Source organism: Eleutherodactylus coqui, chromosome 4, assembly GCF_035609145.1.
Source record: "Eleutherodactylus coqui strain aEleCoq1 chromosome 4, aEleCoq1.hap1, whole genome shotgun sequence".
NCBI classification, from domain to species: Eukaryota; Metazoa; Chordata; class Amphibia; order Anura; family Eleutherodactylidae; genus Eleutherodactylus; species Eleutherodactylus coqui.
In genome coordinates, this window is record NC_089840.1 from 244428587 (window position 1) to 244444742 (window position 16156).

Below are 16156 nucleotides of genomic sequence, written 5' to 3' on the forward strand. Positions count from 1 at the left end.
ACTAAGTCTACGGGCTTATAGGTTAGGGGCCGAGGAGTCCAGATGGGGAGTCCAGCACCTTCCCATTCCCTGGCAGCCTTGGAAGCCAGACCTCGGTCCATCATGTATTGGACTTTTCCCTGCAGTCACTGCGTGCGCATACGTGGAGGGGAGTCTCTTGAACCCCTCAAGGACATGGCCTATCATGTCCATGAGGGTGCAGCAATTTTTGACAGGTTTTCATCAGATTTTTTTTTCTGTCGACATGGCCATGTGAGGTCTTGTTTTTTTCCTGGCAAATTGTAGTTTTTATTGGTACCATTTGGGATACATATAATCTATTGTATAACTTTTGTTAATTTTGTTTGAGAGCAAGGAGAAAACACATCAATTCATTTTTTTTCTGCGGGATGGTACGATTACAATACCAAAATTGTTTTTTGTTTTTTTTTTAGGTTTTTCTACTTTTGCACAATTAAAGCCCCTTTTTATTGAATTTTTTTTACATCATGAATTATTTTTTATTTTTGCATGGACAGAGCTCTGTGATAGCTTGTTTTATGCATCACGAGCTGAAGTTTTATTGGTACCATCTTTGGGATACATTTGGCTTTTTTATCAGTTTTTCTGCATTTTTGGGTGAGGCAAAAATAATCATAAAATAAGCATTTCACCTCAGTTTTTTGGGGGGGTAGGGTTACGGTCTTTGTCATGCAGGATAAATAGTGTGTCAAATTTATTGTACAGGTCATTACTAGAGATGAGCGAGCACCAAAATGCTCGGGTGCTCGTTACTCGAGTCGAACTTCCCGCGATGCTCGAGGGTTCGTTTCGAGTAACGAACCCCATTGAAGTCAATGGGCGACTCGAGCATTTTTGTATATCGCCGATGCTCGCTAAGGTTTTCATTTGTGAAAATCTGGGAAATTCAAGAAAGTGATAGGAACGACACAGAAAGGGATAGGGCAGGCGGGGGGCAACATGCTGGGCTGCATTTCAGGTTCCCAGGTCCCACTATTCAGTCACAATAGCGGCAAGAGTGAGACCCCCCCCCCCCCGCACTGTCAGCATAAAGATCGTTCTCCTCTGCCACAGCTGTAACAGCTGTGGCAGAGAAGAACGATGTTAGCCAATTGAATTCAATGGAGCCGGCAATACAGCCGGCTCCATTGAAAGCAATGGGCTGCCGGCGAGCGCGGGATGAATTTTCGGGAAGGGCTTAAAAATAAAAGCCCTTACCTGAAATTCATCCAGAAATGTGTAAAAACAAAACAAATATATATACTCACCCGGTCCCGGCAGACGGAGTTCAGCCGCGGCCGGCCGGCAGTTCTCCTGAACTGCTCTGTGTAGTATTCAGCAGCCGGGGATTTAAAATCCCCGCCTGCTGAATGAGCTGCCTCTGATTGGTCACAGCCTGACCAATCAGAGGTAGCTCTCACTCACATCCATTCATGAATTCATGAATGGGTGAGTGAGTGCTGCCTCTGATTGGTCCCTGCGCTGAGCCAATCAGGGGCAGCTCTCAGCTGTCATTCATGAATTCATGAATGGGTGTGAGTGAGAGCTGCCTCTGATTGGTCAGGCTGTGACCAATCAGAGGCAGCTCATTCAGCAGGCGGGGATTTTAAATCCCCGGCTGCTGAATACTACACAGAGCAGTTCAGGAGAACTGCCGGCCGCGGCTGAACTCCGTCTGCCGGGACCGGGTGAGTATATATATATATATATATATATATATATATATATATATATATATATAATTTTTTTTTTTTTTACACATTTCTGGATGAATTTCAGGGAAGGGCTTATAATTTTAAGCCCTTCCCGAAAATTCATCCCGCGCTTGCTGGCAGCCCATTGCTTTCAATGGAGCCGGCTGTATTGCCGGCTCCACTGAATTCAATGGTCAGTGCTCGTTTAATCGAGACGAGTACCGCGTGGTGCTCGTCTCGAGTAACGAGCATCTCGAGCACCCTAATACTCGAACGAGCATCTCGAGCACCCTAATACTCGAACGAGCATCAAGCTCAGACGAGTATGCTCGCTCATCTCTAGTCATTACCGATACGATAATAGCAAATATGTGGGATTTTTTTTCACACAAACAGGAAAGTGCCCAAAAATATTTTTAACATTTTTATTTTATTTTTTTATGTCCCTGCTATGGTCGCTATGATAATGCATGGCAGGAATCCTGTATTGCGATGCCCTTATCACTTACAATAGCAATTACAGGCTATGGCAGGCCCGGATACAAGTGTATTGCGTTCAGTTGCCATGGCAAACCATTGGTCCTCGTTGAGTACTGATGACATCACAGAGGGATGGCAATAAATTACTTCTTGTTGAGCATAAGGAGATAGCTTTCAATCCTGAATTTAATTAACATAAAGCACTCTCAGCATCGTTGCAAATGTGTGACCATAACTATTAGGGATACCAAAGATATGGCATCAGCCCAAGGCCTACCAACAGCACTCCACCTTTGCAAGAGAATGATTGCTAGAGGTACCCAAGGGAAGACCCCCATCCCACATTCCATTGCTGCGCACTATCTCTGACTCAGGACCCACTTATACTTTCACCACGCATGTCCATAGTAATCCCCTTAGAGGTCAGGTAGCAGTGATGGAAATGCTCGCTCGTATCTGTCCCTTCCCATTCACTTGAAAGGTGTCAGAGGATGCCCTTTCTAACCATTGGTGAATGTCCTGGTGATCAGACTCCCAGCAGCCAGACATGTGTAAATACACTATAAAAACAAACTTTTAAGAGGCATATATACAACAATATAGACATGCACACATCCAAACACATATAGACACACAGAGCCATACTTATACTAGTTCAGATGGCAGCTCAGCTTGAGCAAAATCTCCTATTGGCTCATTGTTCTTAAAGCGGTTGTCCAGTTGTAAACTGTGAATGACCGATCGGCAGAATAGGTCATCAACAGTAGACTGACAGGGGTCTATTGCCAGTGACCTCCCCCCCCCTAATCATCTGTTCATTGGGTCTGTGTGCTTCTGCACTGAGCTGATTCCCACAGGAAGCAGACAGCTCCATTCTCACTGCAGTGGCCAGGCTTGGTATTGCAGACGTAGCTTGCATTGAAGTGAATGAGAACTTGGCCTGCAATACCAAGCCTGGCCACTGCATTGAAAATGGAGCTGCAGAATTTCAGCTCATTGTATGAACACACTGACTCAGCAAACAGCTGATTGGTGGGGGTCCAGGCTGGCAGACCCATGCTGATCTATTATTGATGGCCTATCCTGAGTATAGGCTAACAGTAGTTTACAACTGGACAACCCCTTTAAGTTACCTTTACAAAGGACAACTGTCAGGCACATTAGTGCCCAATAGCAATCCCAGTGACCATCGCTTCTGTGCTTCACATGGAAGCGATAGTCGTTCTGTGTATAGAGGTGGAGCGGTCCGAGCATTGTTCCAGCTTGCCCTCCTCTATTGGCAGTAAACAGAAGTCACTGAGACATCGAGTAACTACATGTTTACACGGGCCGACAGTCACGTACTTTATAGTTCTGCTAAAAACCAAATGACTCCAACAAGTGCGCGATTTCTCATTCAGGATGCGTTCACACGAACGTATATCAGCTCGGTTTTTACGCCGAGCCGATATACGTTGTCCTCGTGTGCAGGGGGGGGGGGGGAGGATGGAAGAGCCAAGAGCAGGAACTGAGCTCCCGCCCCCTCTCTGCCTCCTCTCCGCCCCTCTGCACTATTTGTAATGAGAAGAGGCGGGGCGTGGGCGGGGCTAAGTTCCTAGAATTAGCCCCGCCCCACCTCTCCCCATTGCAAATAGTGCAGAGGGGCGGAGAGGAGGCAGAGAGGGGGGCGGGAGCTCAGTTCCTGCACTTGGCTCTTCCATCCTCCCCCCCCCCTGCACACGAGGACAACGTATATTGGCTCGGCGTGAAAACCGAGCCGATATACGTTCGTGTGACTTCACCCTCAGTGCCGTTTTGGCAGCCGCTTGTACACTGGACCATTATTGCCCGAATTTGCTGATTCGGCGATCATCACCCCATATAAAATTACTTTTGTGACAGCTGTTAAGCTGATCATATACTTGAGATTCGTAATAGTCAAAAAGGCTGATTTAGACCATTTCCTTCTGATTTGTAGTGCCTTATTGCACCTTTTTTGCAGACTAAGGCTTCTTTCACGCTTGCATAGGAGCCCATGCAGCAGCAAACGTATTCCGGCCCAAAAGATAGTTCCAGGACTATCTTTTGGGCCTGACGTAAAAACGCCTGGCGATATACTGGCCTTGCCGGGTGCTTTTACGTCTCAGGAATAAGCCCAATGTGATCTGATGCATTGTAAACCAATCCATCAGATCACAGCTCCTATTGGCCAGCTGTGAAAACGGACGGCTGATATGCACTCGTATCAGAGAAGCCTAAAAAAGCTGTGAAAAGTTGATCTATTGTGTTGGTTATTGTTGAAAAGTCGTTCATGCTGAAAGACAGATCTTCTTCCGATCAATGAAAGCCCAGACCAGGCCACAGATCACAGTAGAGATCGATGAGCGATTTGTCATTTTACCTTAAGGCATTGTCATCCAAAACAACAACTTTCACCGATCAGCCATGATTGACAGCAGCGCCTATAGTCTATAATGTATGAGCGGCTGTAGATGACGCCTGGGGACCGATTCCCTTTAAAGACGTATGAAGAAATACATAGAAATGTGACAGGTAACAGATTATTGTGACATATAAAGCCCATTAACAGGGTCAGGAGGATATTTAGGAGTGGATACACAGCCTTCAGTATTTTGGCCACTAGATGGCATCTGTTCTACAATCTATTTTGCTTGAGTAATAATGCAGAAGTTGGCTGTAATACCTCCAGCATCCCCCCGAATGTAAACGGGTCACAAAGGGACGGTTATCTAGGACAAGGTCGGAAATACACAGAGCTGCTGGCATAGAAGGTCCAATGAATGCATTATGATGCCGCACTGGACTTGTCCGTCTAATGACAAGGAAATGACGATTTGCTTCTTGTTGTTGCACTTGAATTAAACTAGGAAGGTCGCAGCAGCAGAATGGAAATCTAAGAACCCATCAAAAGAAAGCTCTGATGTCTACCGACCTCTTGGATGGGCGAGAGGGAACACTTAGGCCTGCATCACACAGGCGTATGCACATGAGTGTACCGTACTTGCGGAATGAACAAATTTTTTTACGCATACATGGGCGCATTTTACTTTACTTTTTCTGCGCACAAGACTCGTGCATTCGTGCACGGCAAAAAAATATGCACCAATTAAAATGGCCAATTGATCTAATGAGTTCCAGAGGTGTTGCTTTTCCAGCACAATGCAGTGTTTCACGTATCTCGTAGCATATTTTGCACATCCCCATTGATTTCTATGGGGACTTTTGATGCAGGAAAATAGAGCATGCTTTGTTGGGGGGTTTTAAGTGACCTAAATGTGCAGGAAAAATACCAATGGGTTTTATTCACTGTGTATTGCGCCCGTGTGAAGTCGGCCTAAGGTTATGTTCACATCTTAAGGATTTGGCGTACTGTACAAAGAATTTGCGGCAGAAATCTGAGGCGGACAATCCAGTCTATGCTGCAGATGTACCAGCACATCCATACAAAAATGTCACTCAACAGCGCTATTGCACGCTCTTCCATGTAGAATATACAGCATGCTGTACATTGATGTGCCAAAAGCCAGGACAAGAACTAATGCCATGTAGGACCCCCTCTAGGCGAGCGGCTGCGTCTGGTGTTGTGAGAGGCGCTCTAGTGGTCTTCTGCTCCCATATCCCATGAAAAATAAAAAAAAGCTGCACTGACCTGCAGGATAATCAGTTTTCATACTGCTATCCCATGACTTTTGGCATGTCAGTGTATGTTCACACATTACGTAAACTCTTCATAATGTTTGCAGTGGAATTGCCTGCAGAAAATCCTCCACGTCTTAAACTACCTTCACAGACGATGTTTGAGCTGCGGAAAATTTGGGAATTCCTCTTGCGTTTCTGCAGATGGGCAAAAAAATCCATAGCGCAAATTGACCTGCGGAGCAGATTTTAAATCTGATATCCTTCAAATGAGGAGGTGACGCATGTAACATAGGTAGATTTCGCCATAGATTCATTACAGATTTTGCACTCCGTACGTATCCTAAATAATTGCACAAACAATCTCTTAAAATTCCTTCTAAGGGTCCATCCAAACTGTCTTTTGCATTTAATGTACAACATCGGAAGTGTGTCCGGCCCTGACCGTGATTCGCTGGACACGCACGTACGTTGCTCCCAGTTTGGTTCCTGAGACCTGCGGTCAGACTGGGATATGCTTTCAAAGTCTGTACAATAAACGGATGATGCAAAAGACAGTATAGGCGGGCCCTTAGGACTTACTTAGATGAACAATTTTCACATCCATGTACTACTGTCTATGCATGCTCTATTTTGGTCTGACTTCTCGGATGACAGTCACTCGTTCAAGTAAATGGTGCACAAAATAATACAGAACACATCTGTGGGATCATTTTTCAGAGATCATTGCTAAGTGATCATAGGAAAAAATGTGTGTGCAAGAAATAAAAACTGAAGTAAAAATCTGACATGTAAAGGGCTGTTTCACACAGACCAGAAAAATCGCACAAGATTTGTGCATTGCGAGACACACAAATATGAACCCTTATTCTTTTGAATGGGATCATACACATGAGTGATTTTTTCCCGCATCACATAACGGCATGGGAATAAATTGTGGCATGTCCTATCTTTGGGCGTTCCCTCGGAACATCTCGGATCGCCCATTGGTTTTAGTGGAGCGGGACCACATCACACGGCGTGCGAGCTGCACGTGAGCGTGATGCGTGGTTTACCCTTTGAAAACAATGAGAAACACTCTACGATCCTTCGCTGCGGCTTTTTTCACAACTTCCCCACAGTGATGTAAGGCGGTTGTAACAAAAAAAAACCGCCTCGCGCCCACGGGGACATCACATGTTTCACAGCCTGATATCACACTCACCTGTGTGAAGTTATCAAAAAGGCCTCTTTCACACGGGCAACAGCGATTTTGGCGTGAAATTGTGGCAAAATTGCGTCTTTGTTCTTGTCATTTTGCAGCGATAGCGCTGCTTTTTTGTTGGAATAACCTCGCATTGCGGCTGCTTGCAGTAAAATTGCGCTATTTTTTATTGCGTAAGTCAATGGGACTTTCTAATATTAAAAAACACATCACATCGCACAAAAATCACAAGTTTTTGCGGTGTGATGCGATAAACAAGAAGGCTCCATAGGGAAACATGGGCTACAAAAAAAAAACCGCAATACGCGGCAAGTTTTTATTTTTTCTCGCAAGATAGCATCAGAGAAAACATCGCTAGTGTGAAAGAACCCATTGGAAAGCATGGGCTTCACATACTTTAGTTTTCTCGCACTATCGCATCACAGCAAAATCACGCACTTTGGTCACCCGTGTGAAAGCGGCCTAAGGGTGCCTCCACACGGGCGCTAAAAGGCCGCAATTTTTGCTCTACGCGAGAGTGAGTAAAAAAAGCAGATTTATGAAACCAATGTCTTTCAATGGTTTCATTTACATCTGCGATATGTTCTCTGTTGCTATGCTGCGCTAGCTAAAAATCGCGGCATGTTCTATCTTTTGTCTTTTGCCTTTTTGCACCCATGTTTCCATATGAAGCCATGGTTTGTTCGATTCGGGTAAAAAAAGGCCCAACGGCGCACTTTACAAAGCAGACACACATTTGCCCTATCGCCGCGTTTTTCGCCCACCCAAAAACGCAAACGCTGTGTGGAACCAGCCTTAGAGTGCATTCACACAGGTGAGAGTGAGTCGCTCTATTGGTTTGCTGTGCGATGTGCAGGAGACCGCACATCTGTAAGTTCTATTCTCGTGTAAGACTCGCACGAACATAGAACATGCTAAGATTTTTCCGTCTCACAGCATCGCTGCATAAGAAAAATCACCCCTGTAAATACACCCAATACAAATAGTGGGTTGCATATTTGTGCAGGTTTTGTGCATCTCACACCATACAAAACTTGCACGATTTTCTCGCCTGTGTGAATGCACCCCAAGGGCTCCTTCACATGAGCGTATGCCTTTTTGTGGTCACCCTCACGTTGAAATTGCGTGAATGAAGAAATTACACGATCATGTCTCAAGCTAAGGGTGGATTCAGACGACCGTATATCGGTTTGGTTTTCACGCCGAGCCGATATACGGTGTCCTCATCTGCAGGATGGGGGGGGGGGGTGGAAGAGCCAGGAGCAGGAACTGAGCTCCCGCCCCCTCTCTGCCTCCTCTCCACCCCCTCTCCGGCCCTCTGCACTATTTGCAATGGAAGGAGGCAGGACAGGGGCAGGGCTAAGTGGTGAGAATTAGCCCCTTCCCCTGTCCCACCTCTCCCCATTGCAAATAGTGCAGAGGGGCAGAGAGGAGGCAGAGAGCACTGCTCCCGGATCTTCCAGCCTCCTCCCCCTGCAGAGAGAGAGACGATGTATATCGGCTGGGCCTGAAAACCGAGCCGATATACGGTCGTCTGAATCCAGCCTTAATTAGTGTTTTCTCGTCCATTCACATGGCCGCGTGCGACGTATTAGCAAAAAAATATGCCGCAGCCCGGAAATCCCTCAATTGCCATAAATCCTCGGAATAACTTCAAATGCCTAAATAGAGGCATCTGTAAGCTTTTTGCAGCGTTGGATGTGGTAAACTGCCTCCCCCTCCCTATTTTTCCAGCTCCCATAGGAGTCTATGGGAGCTGCCAGCATATATCGGTCAAAAGAAAGAACCAGAACTATCTTTTCCAGCAGCCTATAATTGTGGTCCCCGATTTCAGTCGCGTATGTGCTATGTTTTCTGGTGCGACATTTTTACATGCCACAAAATTGCGCATGCAAACGAATGCATTAGAATCCAATGCCTCAGGTGGTTGCTATTTTCGGCAGGGTGTGAAAACGCGGCTACATAGCTGCGTAAAAACACTTACGGGAATAAAGCCTTATGCACAGAGGGGTAACTTGAAGTTCCCGGGCCCTGATGCAAAACTTGTAACAGGGCCCCCAACTATAATGCTTTACTTATAGTACTGGGTTCCCTATATGGAGAAGAGAGGCCTTATGGGCCCCCTAAGGCTCCTGGGCCCGGGTGCAACCGCATCCCCTGCATCCTCTATAGTTACGCTCCTGCTTATGCATATGACTGCAGCATGGACATACCTGCATATTAAAATAGGACTGTTCTTCACGGACCAAAATCTGCCGCACTCCCCTTTGAATACAGAATCAAACTTGCTGTAAATTGGTTACTTTGTAACCTTCTGTAAAGTTGTCAAACTTGGATTAGAAGTTGTCAGGCAGTAAATCTGCTCAGTTATCCTCATACCATTACATGACACATAACTTCTACTGCCGCCAGTGATACAAATGTAGGAGAGTCATGAAATCCACTATATTCTCCCCAGCACAGACAGGCTGGGACCTGCAGAATGATTAGTCCGCTCTCTGCATAGCGATCATCTTACAGGTATATTAGCAGCTTCCTATAAGCGATTGCCTCTTAGATCCACCCCACTTTTTTTTTCTTCTTCATAGCAGTCCCTTTAGTGCAGCGGCTTCCCGTTTCAATCCTCCTGCCTGCAGATGATCCACAGCTGAAGTCACTTACTACTTCCCTCTATACTCAGCCACAGCGCTGCAGCCATGCTGAAGGTCTTTGTGGAGGCAGCTTATAATGTCCCTAAAACCAAGCTTGGGAAGCCAGACCCTATAGTGACCATCACCTTCAGAGGTAAGACTGGGACCAAGTTTCTTTACATTGAACTCTATAGACTTCCAGAGTCTTTGTCTTCTACACAGACTGCATTCCTCAGCTCTGCTGCTTTCCTTAACTACCATGTAATAAGCCATTCGTTCTCCTCACCAAGGACAAAACTGCCTTTAAGCTATGAATGGTTATAGATCTGGTTGTGTTCCAACTAGCACTACATACAGTGTCTGCTCTTGTAACTGGGAGGTACAATATGATTTGTGGAACTACAAGTGATATAATGGCTATATAGCACTCTGTGACTTGTTCTGCACTGCAGGATACTCCAACTTTGGTCTTGCAGATTTTGGAGGATAATGAAGAGTTAGCGACGTGTTATTCCTGGAAATATGTCGGCATACATCATTGGTGTAAAACATCCACGTTGCTAAACTGCTCATCGCATCCATTAGAATGTCTATTATGTATTATATGCCTGCCTGTTTGTGGAACAGGCATCGCAGGGTGTGGCGAATGAAATAAATATATATATATATCTCCTAGTGGCATATGGGTGTCCTAGTGGGGACCTCCTGTTCAGGACCCCTCTCTATTAGTCTCAGTGGAGAGGATGATTACTATTCCTGATCTGGAGGACTTGGTCTGACCATGTATTATAGTAGTTAATGGAATGGGTGCCATGTAGTAATGGCACCGGCTGCCTGCAGTTTCCGTTGGTGACAACTAATTGCCAGGAGTTCTGGTTACCAAACCAATGAGGACTTTATTTAGGGTAAAGCCAAGTGTTTTGGTGCTGCATGTGGCCAAACCCATGGTGGCCACTCACCACAAAACCATGCAACCATTGTGCAGTGCAAGTAGGTATGAAAGTATTGTCCTGCTGTGCCAACCCTTTTAATAAAACGATGTTGCCATAATATTGTAAGTGTAGTGAAATGCCTGTATTATCAGTATGCTCCAAACTAATTCAAGACAAAACCTATAAATTGTTACACAATAATAAAAATCTCCATAAAAGGGCAACACCAGAACTGTAAGCAACATTCCAGTATACTTTGTTTCAATTTCTTACACTTTGCTGCAGATGTACACATTGAAAATTAGTAACTTGGGACTTCGTGCAGTAAGATAACTTTTCATGCCACAGTTCGTATCCTGTCAATAGCTTTGCAATGGCTATTGAGTTAAAAGAACAAGAGCTTTTTAATGTCTTAAGGGATTTTTCAGGCAAAATCTATTGATGACCTATGCTCAGCAAAGTTGATCAATCCTTGATCACTTGGGATCCCCAGTAATCAGCTAGTCACCGGGTTCAGCTCCCATCGGTTTCAATGAGTGAAGCCAGCTATGGCATTTCTGCTTCTTGTACCACTGTAATGATAGTGGGTTGGGAAATTAGCTAATTGCTGTTGACCCCAAGCCGTGGGCTCTGTGATCAACTATTGATGACTCCTCCTCATGATAGGTCATCAATAGTTATTTTGCTTGGAAAGCCCCTTTTAAGATAACTGGTTGAAGACAGTTACTGCAGTCAAGTTAAACTTTGCTACATCCGTCGATATTGCATTGATACATTGATATTGCTGTCGGTGTATAGAAGCATTCTTGTGGACACTCAACAGCTAAACTAATTTTCTCGGAGCAGAACCTTTGCCACAATTGTATGCATTCTAGGCTACCTAGGTGTGCAATCTCTGGCTGTGAGCAGAGGTCTTTAAAAAAAATCGATACAGGAACCTATTTATTTATTTTCTCTTTTATGGTGTCCAGGTAGTACATGAGGAGCGATCTGTCTAGCACAATCATTGCTGCAGTTGTGTCCAGTTTATGAAATGACATATGCCAATATGCATAGATTGAACACGGTGGCACATACAGTGCCAGTCACACAGATATCACATGTACCAATATTGATACATCTATACTAGCCTCTCCAGCTAGAATGATTGCTTTGGTTCCTTAAAGGGCTTAAGGGGCAGGGTCCTCAGGAAGCAGTCCATTCATTCCAGGATTACACTGAATTAGTAAAGCTGCCCTTAGGCCCTGTGCCAAATGGGCGTAAGCACATTTGCACAATGGGCGTTGTTTTTGCCCACAAGCGCATGTTCTACTTTATAAAAAAACAGCAACCATGCTGCCATTGATTGCAATGGGCATTGGTGTAATGAGGTCAATATGTGCTATTTTCCTGTGTCAACGCAACGCATTAATGTCAATAGCTGATGGTGTGTGTGTGTAATACGTGCAATACGTGCTACAAGGCTGAAAATGCAATGTACAACTTTGCACGTATCATATACGCTGGACTCGGGGTACTTTCACACCTGCAATTGCGTTATCGCTGCGTTTTTTAACGCGAATGTCAATAGGACTTTATAATGTTAAAAGCGCATCGCACAAAAATAGCAAGTTTGTGCTCTGCAATTTTTGTGTGATGCGTTTTTAATAGAGATGAGCAAGCCTACTCAGCCACGCCCCTTTTTCGCCCGAGCGCCGCGATTTTCGAGTACTTCCGTACTCGGGCGAAAAGATTCGGGGGGCGCCGTGGGTGAGTGGGGGGTTGCAGCGGGGAGTGGGGGGGAGAGAGAGAGAGGGCTCCCCCCTGTTCCCTGCTGCTACCCCCCGCTCCGCCACGCCTCCCCCCGGCGCCCCCTGAATCTTTTCACCCCAGTACGGAAGTACTCGAAAATCGCGGTGCTCGATCGAGAAATTACTCGAAATGAGTAGGTTCGCTCATCTCTAGTTTTTAACATCAGAAAGTCCTATTGGCGTTCACGTTTAAAAAGACACAGCGATATCGCAAGTGTGAAGGCGCCCTCAGTCAATGGGATACGTCACACTGATCCACTGTAGCTGTCATACCTCCGTTAAAAAAGAGCAGGCATGATGCCAGTTGGAGCTTCTGCTCCCTAGCTTTAGATGTAGCACATTGCTGCTGTCTTCTATATAGGATGCAGTCTTGTCTGCAAAAGTAGGAATGGGTGTCTGATAATTATGTAGGGTAACACCGAAGAACCTCTGGCCCTGACCTGGGATGGAACACAAGTTTATCGTTTAATAAAACTCTGAAGTCCTCAGGGTTGTAACTAGCGGAGTTGCCGGTGGAGCATCTCTTAGGTACTTTCACAAAGGCCATAATTGGCCCGCAGGACGCACCCAAATCCACAACTTATTCGGCCACTGCGGAAATCCACACATAATCTGCAGATCTAACTGAGGATTGGGATGCAGATTTAAGCCGTTTTCAATCCGTGTCAAAATCCGCAGGCAGCCCGGAGGTTTAGCGCCTGGAATTTACTGCAGTTTTCGATGCATCCACAATCAACACCTAAAGATGCAGCTTAATCTACTGCTGTGGATTTCTGCTGCATAACACACGTATACATACCGATTTTGGTCTGGATTTATCTGCATTTTTACATGCGTTCTAAAGAAATATTCCGCATGTGTGAATGGTCCTTTTAGAGCTCCTTCACACTGGCGATCGCAATATCGCCACAAGAAAATTGTAGCAAAATCACAACTTTGCTCATGAGATGTCTGAGCATCAGCAATGCTTTTTCTTGCAAAAAACATCACTGCCACTTGCTATTTTCTTGAGTTTTTCTCGCAATAGACAATAGTTTCTAATGTTATAAAGGCATCGTGCGAAAATGTGGGGGAGAGATTTAAAAAAAACAAAAACCTAAACACAGACAGTTAGGACATGCTGCGATTTTTGTTTTCACATTACATCGCATGTGTGAATACATCACAAATGGGAATTAAACCATTGAAAATCATTGGTTTTATAGTTCTGCATTTTTCACTCACTCTCTCATCGCACGACGATCAAGCAATTTTCTTGCAAGTGTGAAGGCACCAATAGGTGAGGGGAGCCTCAGACATTAGGATGAGTTGGGGAAAACTGCTGATGGAGAGAATATAGAGGGCGGTGCTGGAGCTCCACGATTACTTGTGGCACTTTCGCTCTGCAAAAAAAGCTACAATACAATATTTCACTTGAATTGTCTACACTTTGTATCTTTATGCATTCCTGTGGCGAACAACATGTCATGACATTACTTGACATGACTCATTGCATGCCGGAAGTTTTTGCAATGTGATAGCCGTACACATGAGATGGTGTCTGGTAGAGGCTTTCTTCCCTCTTTACATTTATATCACATGAATGCTTGGCGCTGACCGTGTGTATATGAGGGGTGTTTAGTAAATGGCTATCCGATGAACAGACTACAACTACGGTACCTACTGTGTGAGGTGTATCTGTCGTGGGTGAACATGCCATAGAGTGGTTGTGGCGGCATCACATTGAGGTGTATCTGTTGTGGGTGGACATGCCATAGAGGACGCCATGGGAGAAAGCAGGCCCAGTTCTTCTTCTTCCCATCTCTTTTGCTGTTGGATGGTGAGAACTTGTCATATAGAAAGAAAACTGTTTGCAAACAAGGGGGTAAGAAACTGACACACAGGTCATAAGAAAGCTGAGGATGGAAAAATGAACATCGGCCCTTTCTGGTCATGTTCTCATTGAAAGCCCTGAAACTTCATTCCCCCTTATGCCATGACATCGAAGATCGTTTCTGGCACATGTCATATCCTGCATAGCTTCCCGTTGAATCACTGCTTTCTCATTTTTTTGAACATAACTTGACTTGTATGGAGAAACCTCCTTGTCTAGCGTATTCATGTCGCTTGATGGAGTGAATATTTATATCTCTATTGGCATTAGTGAAGATATAAAGGATGCTGTATGTAATGGGAACAGTTTCCATGCCCCAGATCCCGATGCTGAACAGCTGTTTATATAGTTAGAGTTGTGTGCTCCACTTTACTTCCTGTGCATGAAGTTCAAATAGTAAGAAGAAATGGACATCACAGAACAATAATTGTTAGCGGATGCAAAGCGTGCAGAACGGAGGGGGAGGACATTATCCTCAGCTCAAATAACCTGAAAGCCTTCTGATCCACTTGATAAACAAACCTACAGTAGTATACAGATAGTATAAGCAGTGCGAATGGAAAACCCTCCACTCCTCGAATGTCAATAATCAACAGAAATAGTGTGGCAAGAAACATAATGGTGCTACAGACTCGCCGTAGAGCACAGTTGGGTGAACCTGACCAATTATTATGGCACCTCACACTTAGGAGCCAGCTGTGCCTGTCCACCCTGACCAACTGGGGCCAGAGTCCATGTAAACTGGGGCCTCTAATCCCAAACAAAATTGCCTCAGCCTGTCCGCAATCCCACCCTGCAATACAGAACTTCTGAGTGGAACACTTGCCTAACCCTGTAACTGTATGTACAATAGAATTGGTCTTAACGACTATTTAAAACTTTTGGGGGGCAATTTTGTTTTTGTTTTTGCAATAGGATTTAGTTAAATTTGCACCATCTGTCTTCTGCGGTTTCTACCTATCCCTGTATATTGATGCTGCAGTCTAAGTCTCAATAGTAGATCCATCCATGAGGATGGACTGACTGCTTGGGTTCCCTCTGATCTACTCTCTTGCATGTTCTAATGGGCTAATTTATGACCACAACAAAGATATATATTTGTTTTATCCAGTGACCTTTAGTAAAACCGCTTTCAAGTCAATTACTTCATGTTTTCTGCAGTCTCGTGAAACCAGCCTACCTAAATGGCACTAAATGGTGAATGTTGTCGCATGACTAAATGCGAAGAGTTTTCACAAACAGAAATTCACTGTATCAAACTAAGGGTGGATTATCCTGCTATTCTTGCAGGGTCTCAAGAACATTTGATGCTGACCCCCAAGTCTTTGCATTGCAAAAACAGGAGCTTGTCAGCAGGCAGGTCCTCAAAGGATCATGGGACTGGATGTCAACTACAAGACGCTCTTATGACATGAGGATAGTGGAATCTTTAAGGGTGAAAATGGAACGTACAGGAGAGGGACCAACTGCCACTTTAAAGGGAATCTATACTTGTACATTGACAGCCCTCCATGAGAGCAAAGGTCCATTGCAGCATTACTACTGGTCTGCCAGGCACAGCATTGCTCATTTGTGTGCTATCTGGTATTAGAGCTTGGTGCCATTCAGTTTGACACTGCAGTCCTTTAGGGTGGTGTTCCTGGAAGCATTGCTTCTAGAGAAGGATATAGTGCCTGTACAGGCACGATACAACATGCCGAGCAATGGCTTTGCAATTTGCTTGATCTTTTGGGTGCTTCCACATGAGATGGAATTGCTGCAGAAATCCGCAGTGGGTTACAGAATTGGACATGTGTATTAATGTATCCAGATGATGTAGAATTTTTTTTTTTTTCTCATGGAAATTTACTTTCTGGTGCATATTTTTAAAGAGGTTGTGAAGAGTTAGTTATCCCCTATCCACAGGAGATTGCTGAG

General features: G+C 44.8%; 1 protein-coding gene across 7 annotated transcripts in view; it reads left to right on the forward strand.

The window, feature by feature from the left end:
* Positions 1 to 9602: 9602 nt before the first annotated feature.
* The window catches only part of MYOF (myoferlin), a 134426-nt gene continuing 127872 nt past the window's right edge, over positions 9603 to 16156 (forward strand). For all 7 annotated transcript variants that reach the window (XM_066600980.1, XM_066600981.1, XM_066600983.1 and 4 more), the window contains exon 1: positions 9603 to 9798. In XM_066600980.1, coding sequence (XP_066457077.1) covers positions 9711 to 9798 — 88 coding nt within the window. In that variant the 5' untranslated portion in view covers positions 9603 to 9710. The remainder of the gene's footprint in view (positions 9799 to 16156) is intronic.